At 32.9% G+C, this 20,214-nt stretch overlaps 2 protein-coding genes across 2 annotated transcripts; one reads left to right on the top strand and one right to left on the bottom strand.

The window, feature by feature from the left end:
• Positions 1–517: 517 nt before the first annotated feature.
• On the bottom strand, positions 518–2,412 carry LOC149398992 (protein ATAF2-like). The gene is made up of 3 exons (XM_089611244.1): positions 2,093–2,412; positions 1,670–1,974; positions 518–1,251 (listed from the first exon to the last, which is right to left on the bottom strand). Exons 1-3 carry the CDS (start codon positions 2,256–2,258, stop codon positions 796–798), a joined length of 927 nt encoding a protein of 308 aa, XP_089467370.1. The 5' UTR covers positions 2,259–2,412; the 3' UTR covers positions 518–795.
• Positions 2,413–7,229: 4,817 nt separating this feature from the next.
• LOC149398991 (uncharacterized) lies at positions 7,230–9,293 on the top strand. Its single transcript, XM_089612366.1, has 2 exons — positions 7,230–7,602; positions 8,694–9,293. The coding sequence occupies exons 1-2, from the start codon at positions 7,300–7,302 to the stop codon at positions 9,291–9,293; spliced, it is 903 nt and encodes a 300-aa protein (XP_089468492.1). The 5' UTR covers positions 7,230–7,299.
• The last annotated feature ends 10,921 nt before the right edge of the window (positions 9,294–20,214 follow it).

The following is a 20,214-nucleotide window of genomic DNA, read 5'->3' as shown; positions in this document are numbered from 1 at the left end:
ATTTAAAACTGCATTTGAATTTCTGATTCTCTTCATCGGGTTGGTAATTGATTACTTAAAATTAGTGGATCACCAATAGAGTATATCGCGCATTGACTTAAATTAAGATCATTCTGATATGAACAAATGACAACTGACTGTGCTTTTCATATTTTTGTTTCTGGCGCTCACATTATTCTTCATAACTTGTGTCGCAAGTCATCTCGGATTTTGTATTTGATTCATTATTTCAATATTTGTTTTGGTTATTTCCATTTTTTGTTCTAACATATAACGTGTATATAATTAACAGTAATGTAAACATTTTAACAAAAATATATATTATAGAGAAAAATGACGAAATTAAAGACAGAAACGCATTGACGATTCATTAAATTTGTGTACTCCTATAACCGACTTGAAAGTTGAAACTAAATAATATAACCAATCAAACAAATTTTAAAAGTAATATAAATGTCAAATGTACATTATTAAGCACGTGTGACATACTATGTTATAACTCGGGTCCTGTCGTTACGCTCATGAAATGACAACTACACGTAAGAAAAAAAAAATTCCTATTAACAAAACTTTGCTGCAAAAGTTTTGCAGTATTACAAGCAGTACTTTTCGACAAGAATCTTCACGTAATAGTAATACTTCTACAATTAATATATTTTATAATATATATATACCACAAGATCAATCTAATACAATGTTCCAATTTTCAACCAATAAGCAAACACTAAACCAATTGATGTAACATGGAATAAAATAATTTTTCTGTTTTAGGCCCCGAATTTGGGGTGCTCTATCCTAAAACTGATTTTGGAGGAACGTGAACATGTCTTGAAACGACGATAATTGGTCCATCTGAAACTCCACTTGTGGCGCAAAAGGGTCTTCAGCGTGGTAATTACTGAAGTCAAAGTCAACGAACGCATTGTTGTCTAACAAAAAACTGTCGTTTTTGTGATGGCTCTGGACCTCCCTGTCGCACGTGATCATCTCCGGCGACAGCACGTGCTCCTCCGAGCTGCTCGAGTCCGTGTGAAGCTTGGGCACGGAATCTGACTCCCCTGGGCTGCTCAGCATATTTTGGTCGTCGTTTGTTGAAAAGTATGTCGTTTTTGGGTTCGCTGCGATGTTTGGCTTTTGGTCCTCCATTTCTTGGAAATCTTCGAAACTCTGATCCGCCACCGCTGGCATAGGGTAGCTTTTCTCTATCTGACCCTTTTTGTTGTAGATTCGACATAAAACCCAATCGTCCAACTGTAAATCAATAAACACAAAAAATCATAAGCAAAGGGAAAAAATGATATAAAATAAAAAACGACAACTAGCGAACCCGGTCCAATTCGGACACTTTCTGTTCAATACAAGTATAAATTTAAGAAACAAATCACCAATCTTATTTAATATAAAAGATATTTACGAGTTAGATGTTGAAGATTCGACCTATTAAATAATATAATTGAAATAATTAGTACTGAATCCAAATATTTATATAGCTCCAAAGGTTATATTTCAGAATTAATTTAGGAGATAAAATATTACTAAATGATCCTGCTTAATTAAAAGTCTTTGAGAGTGTCCTTTTTTCCCATTAAATTAATTTTTTTTTGTAAACAATATCCCCTTAAAGAAAATAATTTGTAAAAAAGAACTGAAAGGAAGAAGAGTAAAGTACCCTGGAGGGATGATTATTGTTGGTGGCGACGTGGCCGTGATGCTTGGACGGAGCAGAGCGGTCAACGTTAGCGAGACGGTACTCGTGCATAATCCAGTTAGTCTTGACGCCTCTGGGAGCTTTTCCGGCGTAGAAAACCAGAGCCTTCTTAATCCCCAACGCCTTCGGCTTTCCGATCGCCTTATCGGCTCCGGTCGCCTTCCAGTATCCCGATCCGGCCGCGCGGTTCGGCCTCGATCCGTTCGGATACTTCCGATCCCGAGGCGAGAAGAAATACCACTCCTTCTCTCCGTACAAAGCCTTCTCTGCAAAATTCATGATTCAACAACCAGATCAGATACGAAAACAAACACACAGATAATCATCGATTCAATTCATCGATCGATTCGATTCGATTCGATTGGATTGGATTGGATTGCTTACGTGGAAGCTCCCAGGGATCAAACTTGTAGAGATCGATCTCCTTGATGATCGGCACCCAAACTTGAAGTCCTGAGCATTTCCTGATGAGATATTCCTTCACCAATTCCTCGTCGGTCGGATGAAACCTGAATCCCGGCGGTAATTCCAATTCGCCGTTTCTCGTCATTCACCAACAAATTACGCCTAAGTCTGAATCTGAATCCGACCTAGTTTCCTTTTTTTTTTTCTTTGTTGTTCTTTGTTCTTCTTCTTCTTTCTCTGCTCTGTGAGGTCTGAATTAAACAAGGCTTTCGTTTTGTGAGTGTAATGACGAGACTTTGGGATATAAATAGACGACTGGTGTTTTCAGGCACGTGCGAGATTGGATCTTGTTTGTCACCGCAGCCATGTGTGTGTGTGAGTTCCATGCCACGTGTACACCTATTGTCCACTACTCAGTCTTTACTTGCCTCTCCATTTTGTCACTGCTTCCGTCACAGCCTTTGGACTCTTCTCCGTTTTTTTATTATTTAAATTAACAATAAAATATTTATTATATTGGGTTGGATTGGATGTATATGGAATGGTCAAAGACTTGCAAGGGATTGTTTGACCGTCAGGGCGTGGGGTTGTTTTGTGCTTCGTCCAATCATGTTCCTGCGCTTCGTAGTTTTCGAGGGTGTTTTTGTCATTTGCACGGAATAGTAGTTGAGCTGACGGGTTTTGATTTGGTGCTAAGTGGTGGAGGTATGGACCGTGTTCCAGCAGTGGTACTACACAGCCATCTCAAGTTCCTTGGTTTCGGAATTTTGAGGGCTATTTCGTCATTTCACTGAAAGAGGGGTTTGAAGCGACAGATTTTTGATTGGTGAGAAATGGTGGAGGTGTGTGCACCGTGTATCAGTCGATAATGGAACAGAGTTTAAATGTACACGTCAGCAACTTAGTGGTATCCCTGGTAAGCAAACAAACGTCATCTGAATTATCTGTTAAATATCTATAATCCACCTAACATATTTTTCATCACCAGAAATTAAAGAGGAAAATGATATTTGTTGTGGTCAAGCGCCTCACAAATTCACGAGCACACGTGCAATATAAAATACAAATGTATTGCACTTTCTATATACTTTTCCATTTTCAAACTTTGATGTTAAAGACCGATTTACCATTATATTTAGATATACGAAAATGATAATTAATATATTTTGAGTTTATTTCTCTTCAAAATAAAAAAATAAATATCCATTTTTAAATGTAATCTCATTTAATTCTATGTAATTATGTCACTTCTAACTCTTTTATTACAACAATTATCCTCCCTTACTAAATAAAATAATATTGCTCTACTTTAAGTGAATAATTTACATTTTTTTAAAAAAAGTTAATAATTTACAGTAATTACTTAATTTTATATATATACCTCCTAGTTTTGTTTTTTTTTTTTTTTTTTTTGAGGTAAAACCTCCTAGTTTCTGTAAATGTTTTTTTTTGTGTGAAGTCCAAAGCAGTCCAAATTGACTAAAAGGTCATGGTTAACTATTTTTGTGAATACATGGAGTCGTGGACTAGTATGAAAATACCATAAATTCAAACAAAATTATAGTAGTAAAGAATTTTTAATCACTGTAAGAAACACTAGTTTTTTTTTTATAAATGTTTACTTTTTTATACATTGATACCTTTTAATGGAAAAGTCATATATATATATCTAACTATTACCCTACTATTACATAATTGTTATTCAATAATACTAATATTTGAAATTTTATATATGGTTCGATGTTATTATGTATGCAATGTATCTAGAACTAATTATGACTCCGTATTTTTGTTTTTAATCATTTTCTTCGGGAATTTAATATCAAATGAATATCTCATCGATTTAATTTAATAGGTCTTTTTTTTATCATCTGAATCTATTTAAATGTGAATATATGACATCATCTTAATCCAGTTAAATGTGAATATATGACAACGGAATGACTCCGACTCTGGAACGAAGCCAAAAATCTAGATTGTTTTAATTTTTAATTTTTATTAGTTAATTTAAGATTTTTCATTAGAAAAATAGCATAATACTCAATAATACAAATATCAAGTATCTTGTTACAAAGAAGGGTAACACCTCGAGACCACAATGATTCAACACTAAATTTTGATAAAATGAACATCATATGTGAACTTTCGATGATCGGAAGATTGATCACATTAAATTTTGAGCAATTCAGTAGCTTTTTCACAATACCCTCCGAGGCTAATGGATGTAACAAATTGCTCGATAACCACCAATTGTGGAGAAAGAAATTTGAGTATGCGCACCACCAAAAGGCCAATGGAAAACTCGAACTCCAAACCCAAAAGATGATTAAAACATCTTCGTGACACAAAAACCAACATAGAAACATGGACACTACATCGAAATCAACACAACTTGAAAAAAAAAAGTTATCTAGGCTACATCTAACAACGAACGCGGACAAAAAACTAAAACGTAATCGTTTCTTACGGGTATTAGTTTCCAATTTCCAATCAACGACGGGTAGATCTATAGGACATACACGAACACATACTTCACAAACAATACATTTATCAAATTCAAAAATGGATTCGACCGCGGAACCGATCCGCGGTGATTACTTTTTCATAAGGATATTGAATAGTTATGGGTAAACGATTTACGTGGGATAAGGTAATCATGAAACTTTGACCAATATACCTTGCAGCTCGTATTGTTTGTTGCCCATAATTTATGAACCCAGTTACCATAGGGAACATATTGTAAATATCTTGATTAGATAAAATAAGTTACGGAACACCTCCGACTTGTCCAAATGAAATTTAACCACAACTAAAGAACCATTTTGAAGACCAAGTGACAAAACGAGATCGACCATGTCACCATCATAGAGAGTGGCTTCTACTTCTAAAGGGATTCGGAGTCGGTAACTCGTGAGATACCAAACCACACTGTGGTGGGCAACGACGGTGCTATAAAGCGCCGGACAGAGAGGATGTGTTGAGGTAAAAGGCTCGACCACGGCCGAAGGGGGGCGCCGCCTTGAGCTACCAATGAGGAAGGGCACCGAAGAATCGCAGACTTGTCAAGGAGAAGGCTGAGGATGAGGTTGATGATGTAATCCACCACATTTGATCTTCTATCGGTGAGGGCTAGTGAACCCATCCGGAAAAACCTTAAGATGGCGACTACCTTTAGCGAGAGAGCCACCAGTGCTCCACTGCCCAAATCTGAAAAAGATAACAACAGAGGCTGCAACATCTCACACTCAGCCACGCGCAAGACTATCGGAAAAAGCATAGAACATCATATAAATATCGGGATGCAGATCTTGAAAAATGAGATTTGAAAATCCCCAAAAGACTTTGTTTCTTACTGGAGATCCCCACCGGGAATCTCTGCTCCACAACAGTCAATAATAAAACCAAGGCATGAAGAGCTGACATTTTCCGGTATCAAGAACGATGGCGCAACCATTGTAGAAGGTGATGAGGAAACAGAGGATGAACGCTATAAATAAAAAATAAAATAAAAAATTTAAGTAAAGTCGAGTCTAAAAAAAAAATAGTTCCAATGTATCTAGATTATGGAGACTAATATGCAAAAAAATAAAATCAAATAAAAATAAATCTAGAAAGGTAATTTATAAATTTTTAAAATAAAAAACGGTAAAATTTTATGAAAAAATGAGGAAAAAATGCAAAAAAAAAAAACAAATAAATATTGAGAGGGGGCTAAAGGATGAAAATTTCATGTTTGTGTCGTAATCATGTCTTGTTAATCGTGTTTGCAAAAATAATTATTAGAACCAAATCCGATCATTTAGGTTGTGTTTGGTAGTTAACTCAAAAAGTTTTGGCCATGTTTGGTTACCAACTCAAAAAGTGTTTTTCACTTTTTGAGTGATAAAAATAGGAAAAAAAAAAAGGAAAGTAGTGTTTGGTTAAAAATTTTCGGGAAAAGTTTTTAAAAAATTTTGGAAATGTTTTGAAAACAGGTAAAGGAAATTGAAAACAAGGTAGAGGTGTTTTCCGATATTTTTTTCTCTTTTTTCTCGTGTGTGTAGTCACGGGCCTCTGTCCTTGTCATTGTCGAGCAACACACAAAAAAAAAGAAACGCAGAAGAGAGAAAAGAGAGAGCGAGAGCGAGAGAGAAGAGAGAGCGAGAGCGAGAGAGCAGATCTGAGGAGGATTTTTTGAGAGCATCTGAGAGAGCGAGAGCGAGAGAGAGAGAGAGACGCCGGAGTTTTGGGTGAGTTTTTTTCTTCTTCTTCTCCGTTCGTCCTTATCGAATGTCTCTGCTCGAATTTGTCTGCGTTCATCTTCTTCATTCATGTTCTGAAACGCATCTTCTTCGATTTTGTTCTATGTACAAGGTTTGAGCGTGATTTCTCGGAGTACGAGAGGCCGACAGTGTGGGTTCGCGTTCTACATCAAGGTAGAAATCCGAATCCTTTTTTTTCTCTTGGAAATCTGATTTCTAGGGTTTCGAATTAGGGGTTTTGATGTCGTTTGGAATTTCTCGTGGTTTGCTTTTGTTTAGGCGCGGGTTGTGATTGTGGTCGTTGTTGATGTGAAATTGTTTGTGTGTGCTCAGTTTGATGATTAAATTGATTTCGTTTGATGATGTGAAATTATTTGTGGTGTGCTCGGTTTGGGCTCGGTTTGATGAACATGTGTTTTCCGAGATTTTTGTTGATGATTTTGATTTGGAATTTGGGTTCCGCCGTGGGGTTGCTTAGCCGTGTGACTTCTTGGCCGAGTATTGTTGACTGTGTGTTTTTGGCCGTGAATTGATTTTGGATAATATGTGTTGGCCGAGTATAGTCATCCTTAGTTTTCAAGTTTTCTCGTATGAGTTCAGTTAAAGTTTATAATCACAACATAGCTCTTAATCGTGATATGTATTAGATCTGTTTGGGTTGGGTTGACCATTTTTAGAACCTGTCTTTTTATTATATACTTTTATATATATATTGCTAAATTTCTGTCTTTTTTTATATCATCATCATCACTTAATTTTCTTTCTAGCATAATTCACAGCAATTTGTGTTTGAGAATTATAAATAATTTGGGACTGGCTTATTTTTCGTGAAACATAGTGTGAATTATTCTGTGAAGATTTTTGTTGCAAGTAATCACATGTTAGGTAGTGAATTTTTTTTCTTCTTTTTTTATACTATGTTTATATGGTTCAGTTCTTTGAAAAATGGGTGACGGCGCTCATTGGCCGGACGCGGCTTTGGCTAAGTTCATTGACCTTTGTCATGAAGAAGTCCAACGCCGCATGGGACCAGCTCAATTTGACAAACGTTCTTGGATGAAAATTGAGCTGGAAATGGTCGGTACGTTTGGTAACGCCTATAAGGTTGATAAATTGAAGCAAAAGTGGCATCGACTTAAAACTACTACTAAGATCTTCCAAGGACTTACGGAAGCCACTGGTTTTGGATGGGATACGGACACGAATACAGTGACTGCCGATGACGAAGTTTGGGATACGTATATACAGGTATGTTTCTTTTTTTTGTGTATTTAGTTTATATTTGTATTTATTTGTTTTATATCTGTGTATTTAAGAATCAGCCGGTGTGTAATATTGTTTGAAATTGTGTGAATTAGATATAGGTATGATTTTTGGATTTGTTGCTCGAATTAGGAGAGGCTATGATGAATTTGGGAATTGGTGAGGTTTGGTTTGGAAATACATTTGGCTGTGTGACTTGTTTTGGCCGTGTGACCTGTTTTGGCCGTGTGACCTGTTTTGGTTGTGTGATTCATTTTGACTGTTTTGTGATAATAATTCTGAGCCTCAACAACTGAGATGGTTGATTTGATAAAAATTCTGAGCCTCAAAAACTGAGATGGTTGATTTGATAAAAATTCTGAGCCTCAAAAACTAAGATGGTTGATTTGATAATAATTCATGTTGTCTTGTTAGCCCCGTGTGACCTGTTTTGGCCGTGTGTTATTTGGCCGTGTGTTATTTGGCCGTGTGACCTGTTTTGGCCGTGTGTTATTTGGCCGTGTGTTATTTGGCCGTGTGACCTGTTTTGGCCGTGTGACCTGTTTTGGCCGTGTGTTATCACTAGTGAGAGTGACAAGTCCTTATGAGCACAAATTATTTGGCCGTGTGACCTGTTTTGGCCGTGTGACCTGTTTTGGCCGAGTGACCTGTTTTGGATAGTTTTTATCGTTATTAAACAACATTATTAAACTGAGATTTATCATCCTGTTTTGGCCGAGTGACCTGTTTTGGATAGTTTTTATCGTTATTAAACAACATTATTAAACTGAGATTTATCATCCTGTTTTGGCCGTGTGACCTGTTTTGGATAGTTTTTATCGTTATTAAACAACATTATTAAACTGAGATTTATCATCCTGTTTTGGCCGTGTGACCTGTTTTGGCCGAGTGACCTGTTTTGGATAGTTTTTATCGTTATTAAACAACATTATTAAACTGAGATTTATCATCCTGTTTTGGCCGTGTGACCTGTTTTGGCCGTGTGTTATTTGGCCGTGTGACCTGTTTTGGCTGTGTGATTCATTTTGATTGTTTTGTGATAATAATTCTGATTGCTTGCTTTTAATTATTTGCAGAAATATCCAGATTCAAAAAGGTTCAAGAAAAAGGGATTGCCGCACTACGACAAACTGAAGGAAATATTCGCTGGTAAGTCCGCAACCGGTGCGTTAGCGATGGGACCAAGCCAGGTAGCCGCCATCGGCCAGGCTGCAATAAGCGCTCGGGAAAAGAATCCGTGCGTATCGGCTGCGGGAAGTGCGCGTGATGGGGAAGAGGGAGGGGGCTCATCTGATGAAGCCCGGGAGGTCGAGAAACAAACGGAGAAAAAATCTACGGCACGCAAGAGGAAATCCTCGAGTAGCAGTAAAACCAGGTGGGAAGAGGCAGTTGAATCCCAAAATGAAACTGAGCGCTTCACAAGTCAGCAGTTGATTTCTTTTATGGCAGAGAAAGAAGCACGGAGAGCGTCTAGTCAGGCGGACTCGATTACTTCAGACAACGAGCTTCTGAAACTGTGTGGGGCTAAGGTTACAAGTTTTCGAGATTCGCTTACGCTGAGACAATACAGCGGATTCATGATGGATCTTGTGAATAAGAAGGACTTGCGCGTACTTTTCATGTCACTCCCGGACGACGCGGTGTTACCGTTTGTGCAAGGCATAATCTATGATTAAGTTTTATTTGCGTTTACTTTTACTTCGGATAGAGTTTTATTTACGTTGAGTTTTATTTCGGATTGAGTTTTATTTACGTTGAGTTTTATTTCGGATTGAGTTTTATTTACGTTGAGTGTGTTTTATGTGAAATGAGTTATGTGGATTGTGTTTTACGTGGATTGTGTTTTACGTGGATTGTGTTTTATGTGGAATGTGTTATTTCGGATTGAGTTTTATTTACGTTGCGTGTGTTTTTAGAAGTCTCTCTTTAAAAAGTGGTCAATAATTCTTTCATATTGCTTTGCAAAATGCCAAGGGGAGCAGGCACGGATCCAGGTGGGGGCCAGCGGGGGCACGTGCCCCCACTCGGATCGTCGGAAAAAAATTTTATAAATATAATTTTTTTGTATGTATTTATAAATAAAACGCTTTTATTACAATAAATAATACATTTTACACAAAACATCTTGAAACAACCTCTGGCCTGATGGTAAATGTGTTTTGCAAAAGCATAACTATGTCTACATCCAGGGTTCGAAACTCAATCTGCAGTTTTTGGGTTGTAGTATAATACTCTTGTACAGGAATGGAATGATGTGTAAATAAATTTAAATATTATTATACTTTATTACTCATAATATTTTTCAAAATTTATGCTCTAGTTTATTTCCTATAACTTAAATTCTACATATTATAAACTCAGCAGGCTTACAAAAACAGCAGTAGATTATTTTATTTGTTTATGCCTCAAGTTTAAGTAAAATGTTGCTTTTAAAATGTTTTTTTTTACTCAATTACTCTCAAATGGATTGAAATGTGGGGTTAAATAGTTTGAATTTAAAAATGTGGGTTCAAATACATTTAGCTAAGCTTTTTTTTTTTTTTTCTCTTTGTCTATACCAGACATTTTAGTAGAGCTTGATAAGTAAATAAAAAATAGAAGACTGGTGGTTAGTTGATATCTCTTAGATCTCAAATTCAATGCTCAATTTGAGCATTTTTAAACTTTTATGATCTTATTATTATTATTCTTCTTCTTATATACAGATATATATGTGTGTGAGACAGATCTTTACATAGTTTATATTTTTAAATCTCTGCAATGCCCATTTTACATTTCACTTATGTATCTTTATTTTATATAAGATTTAATAAAATTATAAACGTATTTGAAGTTGAATGATAATGTAATTTTTTTTTCTTTTTAAAATAAACCACACTAATAACGTTAACCGTCATTTTTATTGATAATTTTGAAAAATTGAAATATATACATGATATTTAATTATAATTGTGCCCCCTCTGAGTTTCATCTCTGGATCCGTCACTGAAGGGGAGGAGCAAATTTTGATTAGCCCTAGTTAGCTAGTTTCATAATGCGTAGTGTCGTTTACTTTTCTATTTTTAAGTATTGGAGAACTAGTGCTCGCCACAATTATGCGTAGTGTCGTTTACTTTTCTATTTTTAAGACGTATTTTCTAGGTTTATGAACGGGAAAAATAAATAAAAAATGTGGAAATTGAGTAACTCACTAATGAAAGCTATTTTGTTGCGTAACTTCAGTTTATTTTGTAGGGTCATTATTTCTAAGACCATGGATTCAGATAGTGACCAACAGCGTGGGGTAGACGCCATGCTTCGTCGTCACAGACGGCGGCGTGAACAAATAAGGCGGGAACGAGATGCCGAAGAAACACGGAGAATTGAACGCCAACCCCGGCGAACGACCACGGAAAGTGGAAGTGAGTACGTGTATGCTATGTTAAGTAATCCCAACGGAGCGCCCTTGTTTGAGATGTGTCGCATGTCCAAGGACCCATTCATAGCAATCGTTGGATTGATTCGGCAATTCCTCCCGCCCGGTCACATATCAGCAGAAGAGTCTTTCATGATGTTCATGAAAGTTCTCGCACATTCGGACCGGAATAGAGTCGTTCAAGACCGATTCAATCACTCTGGTGAGACCGTCAACAGACATTTTGGATATGTCCTTGATGCCATAACTCATTTGACACCCAACGTCATAAAGCATCCCGGTTATACAACCACACCCCCGGAGATTGTCAACAACCCAAAATACTGGCCATGGTTTAAAGTAAGTTTAATGAATTTATTTTATCTCTAACGTAAGTTATATTAATTATCAAACTAAGTTTTGTTCTAATATTTTATAAAGGATTGCATCGGCGCTATTGACGGTACTCATATTGCTGTCATCGTCCCCGCTGCGCAACAACAGAATTATCGAGGACGGAAAGGAATATGTACGACGAATGTCATGGCTGCTTGTACATTTGACATGCGATTTACGTACGTAAATGCCGGATGGGAAGGTTCAGCGTCCGATTCACGAATACTACGTGAGGTATTACTGTCTAACGATCCATCTTTTTTAATACCACAAGGACGACAGTACTACGTAGTGGATAGTGGATATCCTAATGAGCCAGGTTTTTTGGGACCGTATCGCACCGTACGATACCACCTATCCGAGTTCAGACAGGACAGGCAAATGCGTAGACCCCAAGAACTTTTTAATTACAGGCACTCGTCTTTACGGAACGTGATAGAGAGATGTTTTGGCGTCGTAAAAGCTCGGTTCCCTATTTTAAAGAATATGTCACGTTATCCGTTAGAAAAACAAATTCGTATAATTATGGCATGCTTTGTATTGCATAATTTAATAAAAATGCACACAAACGACGACCCTTTGTTTACAACATGGAATCAAGATGATCCTCCGGAGGACCTTGAAGGCCAAAGTTCTGAAGGAGTCGGAGGTGAAGGTGCGTCAGAATATGGTGGACCGTCGTACATAAGCGCAACTACACAAGCTCGACGTGCACATTCCCAGTTTAGAGATGTTATTGCTGATGCTATGTGGGATGAATATGTACAATGATTTCATATTTATGATGACCAAAAAAATTTTGTATTCAATCTAAACAATAATGTCATCTTTATATTTTGTATAGTTAAATTTATGTTTAAAAAAAAAAATTTAGTTAAGAAATTGTTTCCATGTACCAAACAGTTTCCACTTTTCATTTTTTCAAAAAAAAAAGAGAAAAGTGTACCAAACAGTTTTTCCAGTTTTTTCAATTTCTCAAAAACAAAAATGAAAACTGTACCAACCAGCTTTTTGAAAACAACTACAAAACAGTTTTTCAATACAACTACAAAAATTAGAAAACAGAAAACAAAAAACTTTTTGAGTTAACTACCAAACACTACCTTTTGTTTTCTGTTTTCTAATTTTTGTAGTTGTACTGAAAAACTGTTTTGTAGTTGTTTTCAAAAAGCTGTTTGGTACAGTTTTCATTTTTGTTTTTGAGAAAGTGAAAAAACTGAAAAAAGTGTTTGGTATAGTTTTCATTTTTGTTTTTTAAAGAATGAAAAGAGAAGATGAGGAGAAAGAGGAGATAAGAGAAGAAATTTTTTTTCAAAAACACATTTTATTTGTTTTCAGTTTTCTTTACTTTTTTCCAAAACAACTTCAAAATTTTTTGAAAATTTTTTCCAAAAACTTAAACCAAACATGTTTTCAATTTTTTCAACTAAAAAACTAAAAAATTGTTTTTGAGAGGAATACTAATCGTGTTTGAAATCTAGAATCAAATTCGACCGTTTATTTTTTTTATAGATCCATATCCGTACCATTTAGTGGTGTTAATTGGTTTATTTAATCGTGTTTAGTCACTCGGACTCAATTCATTGTGATTAAATTACAAAAAAGCATAGTAGTCATAAGAGGAAAAAAAATAGTCTTAACAAATTAAAAATATCTCAAACATAGTAGTCATAGGAAAATATGAATTCAAAATATAATTATCTTTCACAAAAACAAATAAAAACATACATATGATAAGTTTTAGCCAACACGAATACTTGAACTTTCGTACATCATCGTCATGTAACTTAAAATTTAAAAGTCTAGTATAAAATCATCGGCTTCTGCGTTCGATTCTCAATAAATTTTATAATTACTTAAATATCAAACAAAAATAACTTAAAGACTTGTACAACTAAAATGAAAAAATAAAATAAAAACTCAATCGATGCATCAACAAAATCATATATTCAATTTCAAGTGTCCATTTCTCTAACCAATACCCAAATTCCCAGATTTCACATTTTCTAAGTTAAAATCCCAGTTTCAACAAAGATCTAAATCAATCAACAAATCCACCAGCAAGTCTCGAATTCGATTGACATAATATTGACTATATGTTTTCTTACGTGAATCAACAAATCTAGCAGCAAGTTTCAAAATCAATTGGTATACTACTGACTATATGTTATCTTACGTGAATTGATGTCGATACGAATACATCTTAGTTTCAATCTCAACATTATCAAACTTGAATGAATATTATAAGTTGTTTTACAACAATATAAATGTCAATATATGACATAACAACTCTTTATATTCCATTATATTTTATAATATCAATTTTATGTTTCGATTATAGTTATAATTTTAGTTATAAATGATATTGGAACTACATCTGAATATATAAAGGAAAAATATGACATATATCATCTCAATATCTTAGTGAAAATTCGCTTTTGAATTTATCATTCATATTATTATTTTAAGGGAGGACATTATTAGTCAATGATACAGATTTATGCCAATTGAAAGTTTCAACCCTTATATAAAATCTCTGATATATTATGTTCTAGAGAAATTGCCTAATTTGTCACTAATTTCATAATATTTTCCAATTTTCCATCAAAATACTAATTTTTCTCAAAATGTCACATTTATGTCAACAATGTTGACATCTAATAGTGAAGGACAAACATAGATGTCAACATTGTTGACATAGATTGTGACATTTTGGGAAAAATTAACATTTTAGTGAAAAGTGAAAAAATGTTATGAAATTGGTGATAAATTATGTAATTTCTCTCCGTTCGGTCTGAAATACTACGCAGACAATAAAGGTCTACATAGCACATAGCAGAACTTTCCTCGTGAACGTATGGAGCAAGGAAGATGAGTGAGTGAAGGGTAAAACTGTCAACGTTCAATCAGCGTTGACAATTCTTTTGGAGAATCTTTAAAACTATATATTGCATGAATATTAAGCCAAAAAGTCTTCAAGACAAAGAAATCTTGGTCACCAAGGAAACAGATACATACTCGAAAGGGTAAATACATCCATAATAATATATATGATATTTTATTATTGTGATGTTATGGCACCCCATTATTAATATTATAGTTAAAATAAAACTTTTTTTTTACGTTGTCTACAATTCGTCTACTTAGCTATAATTTAATTATCCCGTTGTAATTGAAAGTGTCGTCAACCATATTGAACGAGCACAAAATTATGAAATACGTTATCATTAAATAAATATAATAATAATAAGATCAATTAACTAATAAAAGAAAACGTTATTTGCGCATCTAGGCTTGGAAGAAAAAAAAAACACGTAGCCGCTCTTTGACCTTCTCAAAATAAAAGTATGAATTTTAAAATTTGATGTCACAATTTGTTTTTTGACACGAGATTCCGATAATCTTAATACACCGGACTTTCAATCTGAAGGAGATTTTTTTATGTGCCTTTGTCGATTTCAGTTGAATTCGTCAATAGCTTTGTGATTCTTCACGATCATCGTCTAGAGTTTATAGTCGTCAACATTCCCACTATTGTTAATCTGTTTTTATCGTGCACACCAACGTTGGTCAATTGCGTCTTCGACGAAGGATTTTTTTTTACTTTGTTTAGGTTCTCTATTTCTATTATTTTATTGACTATTCACGATCCTCTTATTGAGTTCATAGTAGTTTTTATTTAATTCTTTATCTCTGAACCTTAGTTACGAGATGTGTTTATTTTCGCATTCAAATAACGAGGTACCTAATTAGAGTGAAATCTATAACATGATATATGTTATCTTAGAAGATTAAAGGTAACCCACTACTTTTGTTATAATATTCTAATTGTTTTTTATTCACTATTCGTCTTTTTTAAAAGTGTTCTACATTATTTAAAATAATTTTTAATATATATATATATATTATTTTTATCAATATAACCAGTGAGAATGATCGATTATGAAAAAAATAAGACCATTCTAGTTTCGAAAATATAAAATGTGAATTAAATTATAATAAAATGTAATTAATATAGTTAAGGGAAAACATGGATTAATTATGAATCAAACAAACTAACAAAGTATAAGAATTAGGAACCATGTCCATAATAGAAAAATACGTAAAAGTAGTTAGAGAGAGAATGTGGTGTGTGTGACGTGATGCATGACAAAATGGACAGGTATAGATATAATACTAAAATAGTCCGTGATAGATAAGCATGGAGGAAGTTACTTCCCCACTTCGGACCTCCCTTGGATTTTCTTTACACACAACTTGTACCACAAACCTTCTTAAATAAATAAATAAAAACTTGGACCAGAAAGTCACAAACACGAACACACACCATTTTGTAGGACCATCCAAATAAATGACAAAATATCCCCATATATTAAATCATTGATTATATCCGTCTTCATATAAATTGAAGTTGTAAATGGGAATGGAATCACCCCATCATAATTAATTAATTATTACAAAATCCAACAAAGTCATGCGTATTTAATTACAAGTTTCCTTATATCGGCGGATCAACAACTTTAAGCGATAACTAATCGAATTTTGTTTAATTTTATGTTTTATTCAATATTATAAATTATAATGTTTATCTTTAATCCATAAACTTAACAAATAAATTAATATAATTGATTTTCGAAAAAAAATAATTAATTTTCACTTGTAAATTAAATTTTATGAATTGAGTTTTAATCATATTTATCTTAGTTAATATATTTTGTTAATCAAATTAGTCACAAAATCTAGGTTTCCTAATATTTTATCGAATGGTCTTTTTTTTAAATAAAAAATAATCAAATGGTATAATCATTGTTCTAATTAATAGAAAAGGGTTGATTTACTTATAAAATAGTTATTATTATATATCTAAAAAAATTCACTTTCACTGAGGTTAACTTTAATGAAAAATATATTTAAAATAAAAAATCTTTATATAACTAAAAATGCATCTTTGATTATCATTACATCCATAATAATTCTTAAAAACAAAGATTTTAATGGATAAAACTCATAATACTATGAGACGGTGACCTATTTTGTAATTTTAGTAGTTATTAAGTGATTTAGTTGCACACATTTCATTACTTGTAATTTTATATATGTCTTAAATGTTATCTGTTTTACATATTATAAAAACTAATTGCATAATTTCCTCCTGTTATTGTTATAGTAATACACAACAGCATCTCTAATTCTCAATGAGTTCGAAAGTAGATCAAATCAATAACCACCCACGTTTTGTTACACAGAAATTTACCTATAACTCATATCATAGCTCACTTTAAATTTTTTATTTATCAATAAATTTTAATAAATAATATATGTAGCATACATATTAACTATTGATTTCTATAGTTAAATAATCATATAGAAACTTTAAGTTTGCATAAAATCCAACGTTATGTTAATTATAATTAATTAATCACTCATTCTATTAACTTAAATTAAATTGACAACTTTGTCTAAATGGTTTTCACCTATTAACTGAGTTATTTGGACGAAATTTTAATTTGATTATAGTTAATATAACAAAAAATTAGATAATAGTCAACTAAAACGTTTGGAATTGTTATATAGCCAACTTTTCGTAAATCTTAGGTAAATAGCTATAAATATGACATGACTTAATGAATAGAAGTGACTATTTACTTATGGTTTACGTCTGTAAATATATGAAAATGACTGTTTACTTAAGATTTATGAATGTTAACTACTTAGCAATGTCAAACTATAAATGTGACTATTTACCTAATAAACCTTTAATATAATCAGTGACTAATTAATTATAATTAACAGAACGTTGACTATTTAGTAAATAATAAGTTTGACATGATTTAGTTGTTTATAAATTTATTTAACTATTTATGTCTTTTTCTCAAACACGTGTGTATATATGTCAAATGTTTGAAATTAAGTATCTAATTTACTTACTGTTGTTGCCAACAATCGTCAAAATGGAATATACTTTTCCGCAAGAATAATACCCCTCGCATTTTTGTTTCTGTTGCCAAGGCTGAAAGAATATTACTTGCATTGGTCAATTCAAGACTCATTTAATGAAATAGTATTCCAATTCACAATACAAAAATTAAAATTAAAAATTTGTTGCAACTCATAATTAATTCAGATGTTTAAAATTTTGACCAAAGTTTTATTTATTAAGAAAATAGATGATCTGATCGAAATAAATTAATTAACTAGTTAGGTTAATTTAATTAACTTCGATTTGATGGACTATTTTTTGAAGTAAATTAAATTAACTTTATTTATTTATTTCGAATTGATAAATTATTTATTTAATAAAATGAAATTTTGATTATTTTTTAAAAATATAATAGAGTATTAGATTATTAGTTTAATTGTCCCAATGTCATATATTATCATTTCAAAAAAAGCATTGTCAATATAATATTACCTAAAAAGAAAGTATATAAAAAAAAATATTGAGAGAGAGAGAGATGAGAGTCAGGAGACAAGTCGTTGTTTAAGAGAGAGAGAGATGAGAGTCATGAGACAAGTCGTTGTTTATTATCCGTTCGGTGTCGACAAGAGCCTATTAAATAATTCCAATTTCTCTCAGTCGATAGTGAGAATCCATAATCGCGGCCGTGATTTCCAAAAGAACAAAATGATTCGAATATATAAAGTGCAAAGATCTTTATATAAATATATTTTAATTAAAAAAAAAATGTGTAAAGCTTGGATTGTCTTTGTCGTGGCTTTTAGACAAAAATATAGTGCATGTTCCTTGAAAACAAAATATAGTGCATGTTCCTTGAAAACGTCACTCTCCTTGAGAGACTTTATATATAAAATATAAATATTAAATTAATGTGCCGTCTATACAAAGGTTGTCCAGGTAAATTGAATGTAATTGCTACGTGGTTCCAAAGCAAGCTTCAAGGAAGGTTCTCTGATGTAGATTTTAGACGAGTCAAAATTGACGGCCGTCTATTTTTGTCATTTTTGTTCTTATCTACTTTCGGGCGAATTGAGATTAAATGAAATGAAAGTTTAAGGTTGAAAGTATAAATAAAGGTTGCACAAATGGCTTAAAATGATTTTAAAATTTCTGTAGTGTCTTTTTAATGAAATATCCCATATTGAAATTAATTATTTATAAAATAGTTAACATTGGTCTAAATTTAACAAAATAGTCATAATTTATAAGAAATAAAAAAAAATGGTAGGTACCCGTTGTAAACATATCACTTTGCTCACGTCAATACATTTCGACACATAGATAGATAATAAAAGCAGTGCAAACAAATAATATAGACAAAGTAAGACTTTGACTATTGTATTAATGAGCTATAAATCTTGACCAATTTAATAAACAAATTATTTATTTTAATTTAAAAAAATAAACTTTCGATTAATCTCTACCAAATTGTTAAATTTTACGGTATCTTAACCAAACTTAGCTAGATTTCTAAGTTAATACCTTAACGACAATTTTATAAAAAAAAAATTAGACTTTGATTATTTTGGTTGTGCTTAAAATTGAACATTTATGTGACAACAAACCCTAAGAGTATTGTTATCTGGCTTTCTTACTTTAGATGATGAAATATGTCTTAGTTTATTGCTTTACTATTTTTATTCTTTTATAAATATATTAGTTGTTGTCGCTGATTTTTGTATAGACGTACTAAAATTTTACGATTGATACACATAAATATACATATTTCGAACTAAATGTTTATCATACTATTCAAAACATACGTACAAGTATAAACCCAAAACACATGTATAAGTTATACCATCAAAAGTGTTAAAGCTCCGGCAAAATATTTGTCCAAAAACACAAGGTGCCGATCAACTCCCCTCCGTCAAAGCTATGAACTTATATTTCCTATGAATTTGATATAACATGTTTTGATATGCTTATGCAAGTAAGAGACACAATGCAAGTATAATTAATTCAGAATATAACTTAGATATCTACCCGTGTGGGATCAATCTAGATTAACTATGAGAGCAACTTGATGATTACTTTACTTGAATGACTTGGTCTATGAGATAGATTACTTTGTTATCTATCTCTTTTGTTCGGGATCAGCTGACGATTACTACAACTTTGTTTACTTGAATGCGTGTGAACTCGAGGCTAGGATAAAATAATTGTGACCAAATGTTAGCTCGACCATTGGTCACGGGTTTTAGAAAATTCGGGCGATGCGATTGATATCTTACCTAACTTAATTTGTTATTTGCTTGTTGTGACCTATCATTTCAACACCGATCGTCTATTTGATCTTACTACAAAGTGCATAAATGACCGAGTTGCAATATTGGTCTAACTGATCCCTTATAGAGATCAATGTCAAACCTACATGGCCTCGCTCCATTGACCAAATGGTTCTTGTACGTGGATTAATCACTTGGGTCCTAACACGTTTGATTAAAAAGTCTAGGAATTGAATCATGGACACTTGTGATAAGTACTACACTAGATATGGAATCACAAAGTATAAGTACTTTCTATAAGACACTCTATATATCTAAGCATGAGATTTAAGGCGAGCCTGTTGTTTCCATGAAGATAAAACTTAAGAAATAAGTAACGTTTTTTCTAACCATATTAGCGAGAACTAGTATCGATAATATTTTCGTAAGCGGGTCGTCGCTTTTATCGTTTTTAATTGTTTATGTTAGTAAATATCTACAACAAATTTTATGTTTTTATATGTGGATGGACTAAAGTTTAAATTTAAGGGTTTGGACACCAATGTGAGTAAATAAGTGGCTGATTCTACATTACTACTTTCTCAAATTAGACAGATATAAGAGTGTTTAATTACAAACAT

The sequence above is a fragment of the Urtica dioica genome, chromosome 4 (assembly GCF_054948205.1).
Source record: "Urtica dioica subsp. dioica isolate 48M chromosome 4, U.dioica_male_clone48M_v1_H2, whole genome shotgun sequence".
Lineage (NCBI taxonomy): Eukaryota > Viridiplantae > Streptophyta > Magnoliopsida > Rosales > Urticaceae > Urtica > Urtica dioica.
Note: the sequence above shows the minus strand (reverse complement) of the source record. Positions and strands in the feature narration are given on the sequence as shown.

Coding starts and splice junctions, on each gene's coding strand:
- LOC149398991 (XM_089612366.1), top strand. CDS start 7,300: ATGGGTGACGGCGCTCATTGGCCGGACGCGGCTTTGGCTAAGTTCATT. Junction 7,603..8,693: donor TTTGGGATACGTATATACAG/GTATGTTTCTTT, acceptor AATTATTTGCAG/AAATATCCAGATTCAAAAAG.
- LOC149398992 (XM_089611244.1), bottom strand. CDS start 2,258: ATGACGAGAAACGGCGAATTGGAATTACCGCCGGGATTCAGGTTTCAT. Junction 1,975..2,092: donor TGATCCCTGGGAGCTTCCAC/GTAAGCAATCCA, acceptor TGAATTTTGCAG/AGAAGGCTTTGTACGGAGAG. Junction 1,252..1,669: donor ACAATAATCATCCCTCCAGG/GTACTTTACTCT, acceptor ATTGATTTACAG/TTGGACGATTGGGTTTTATG.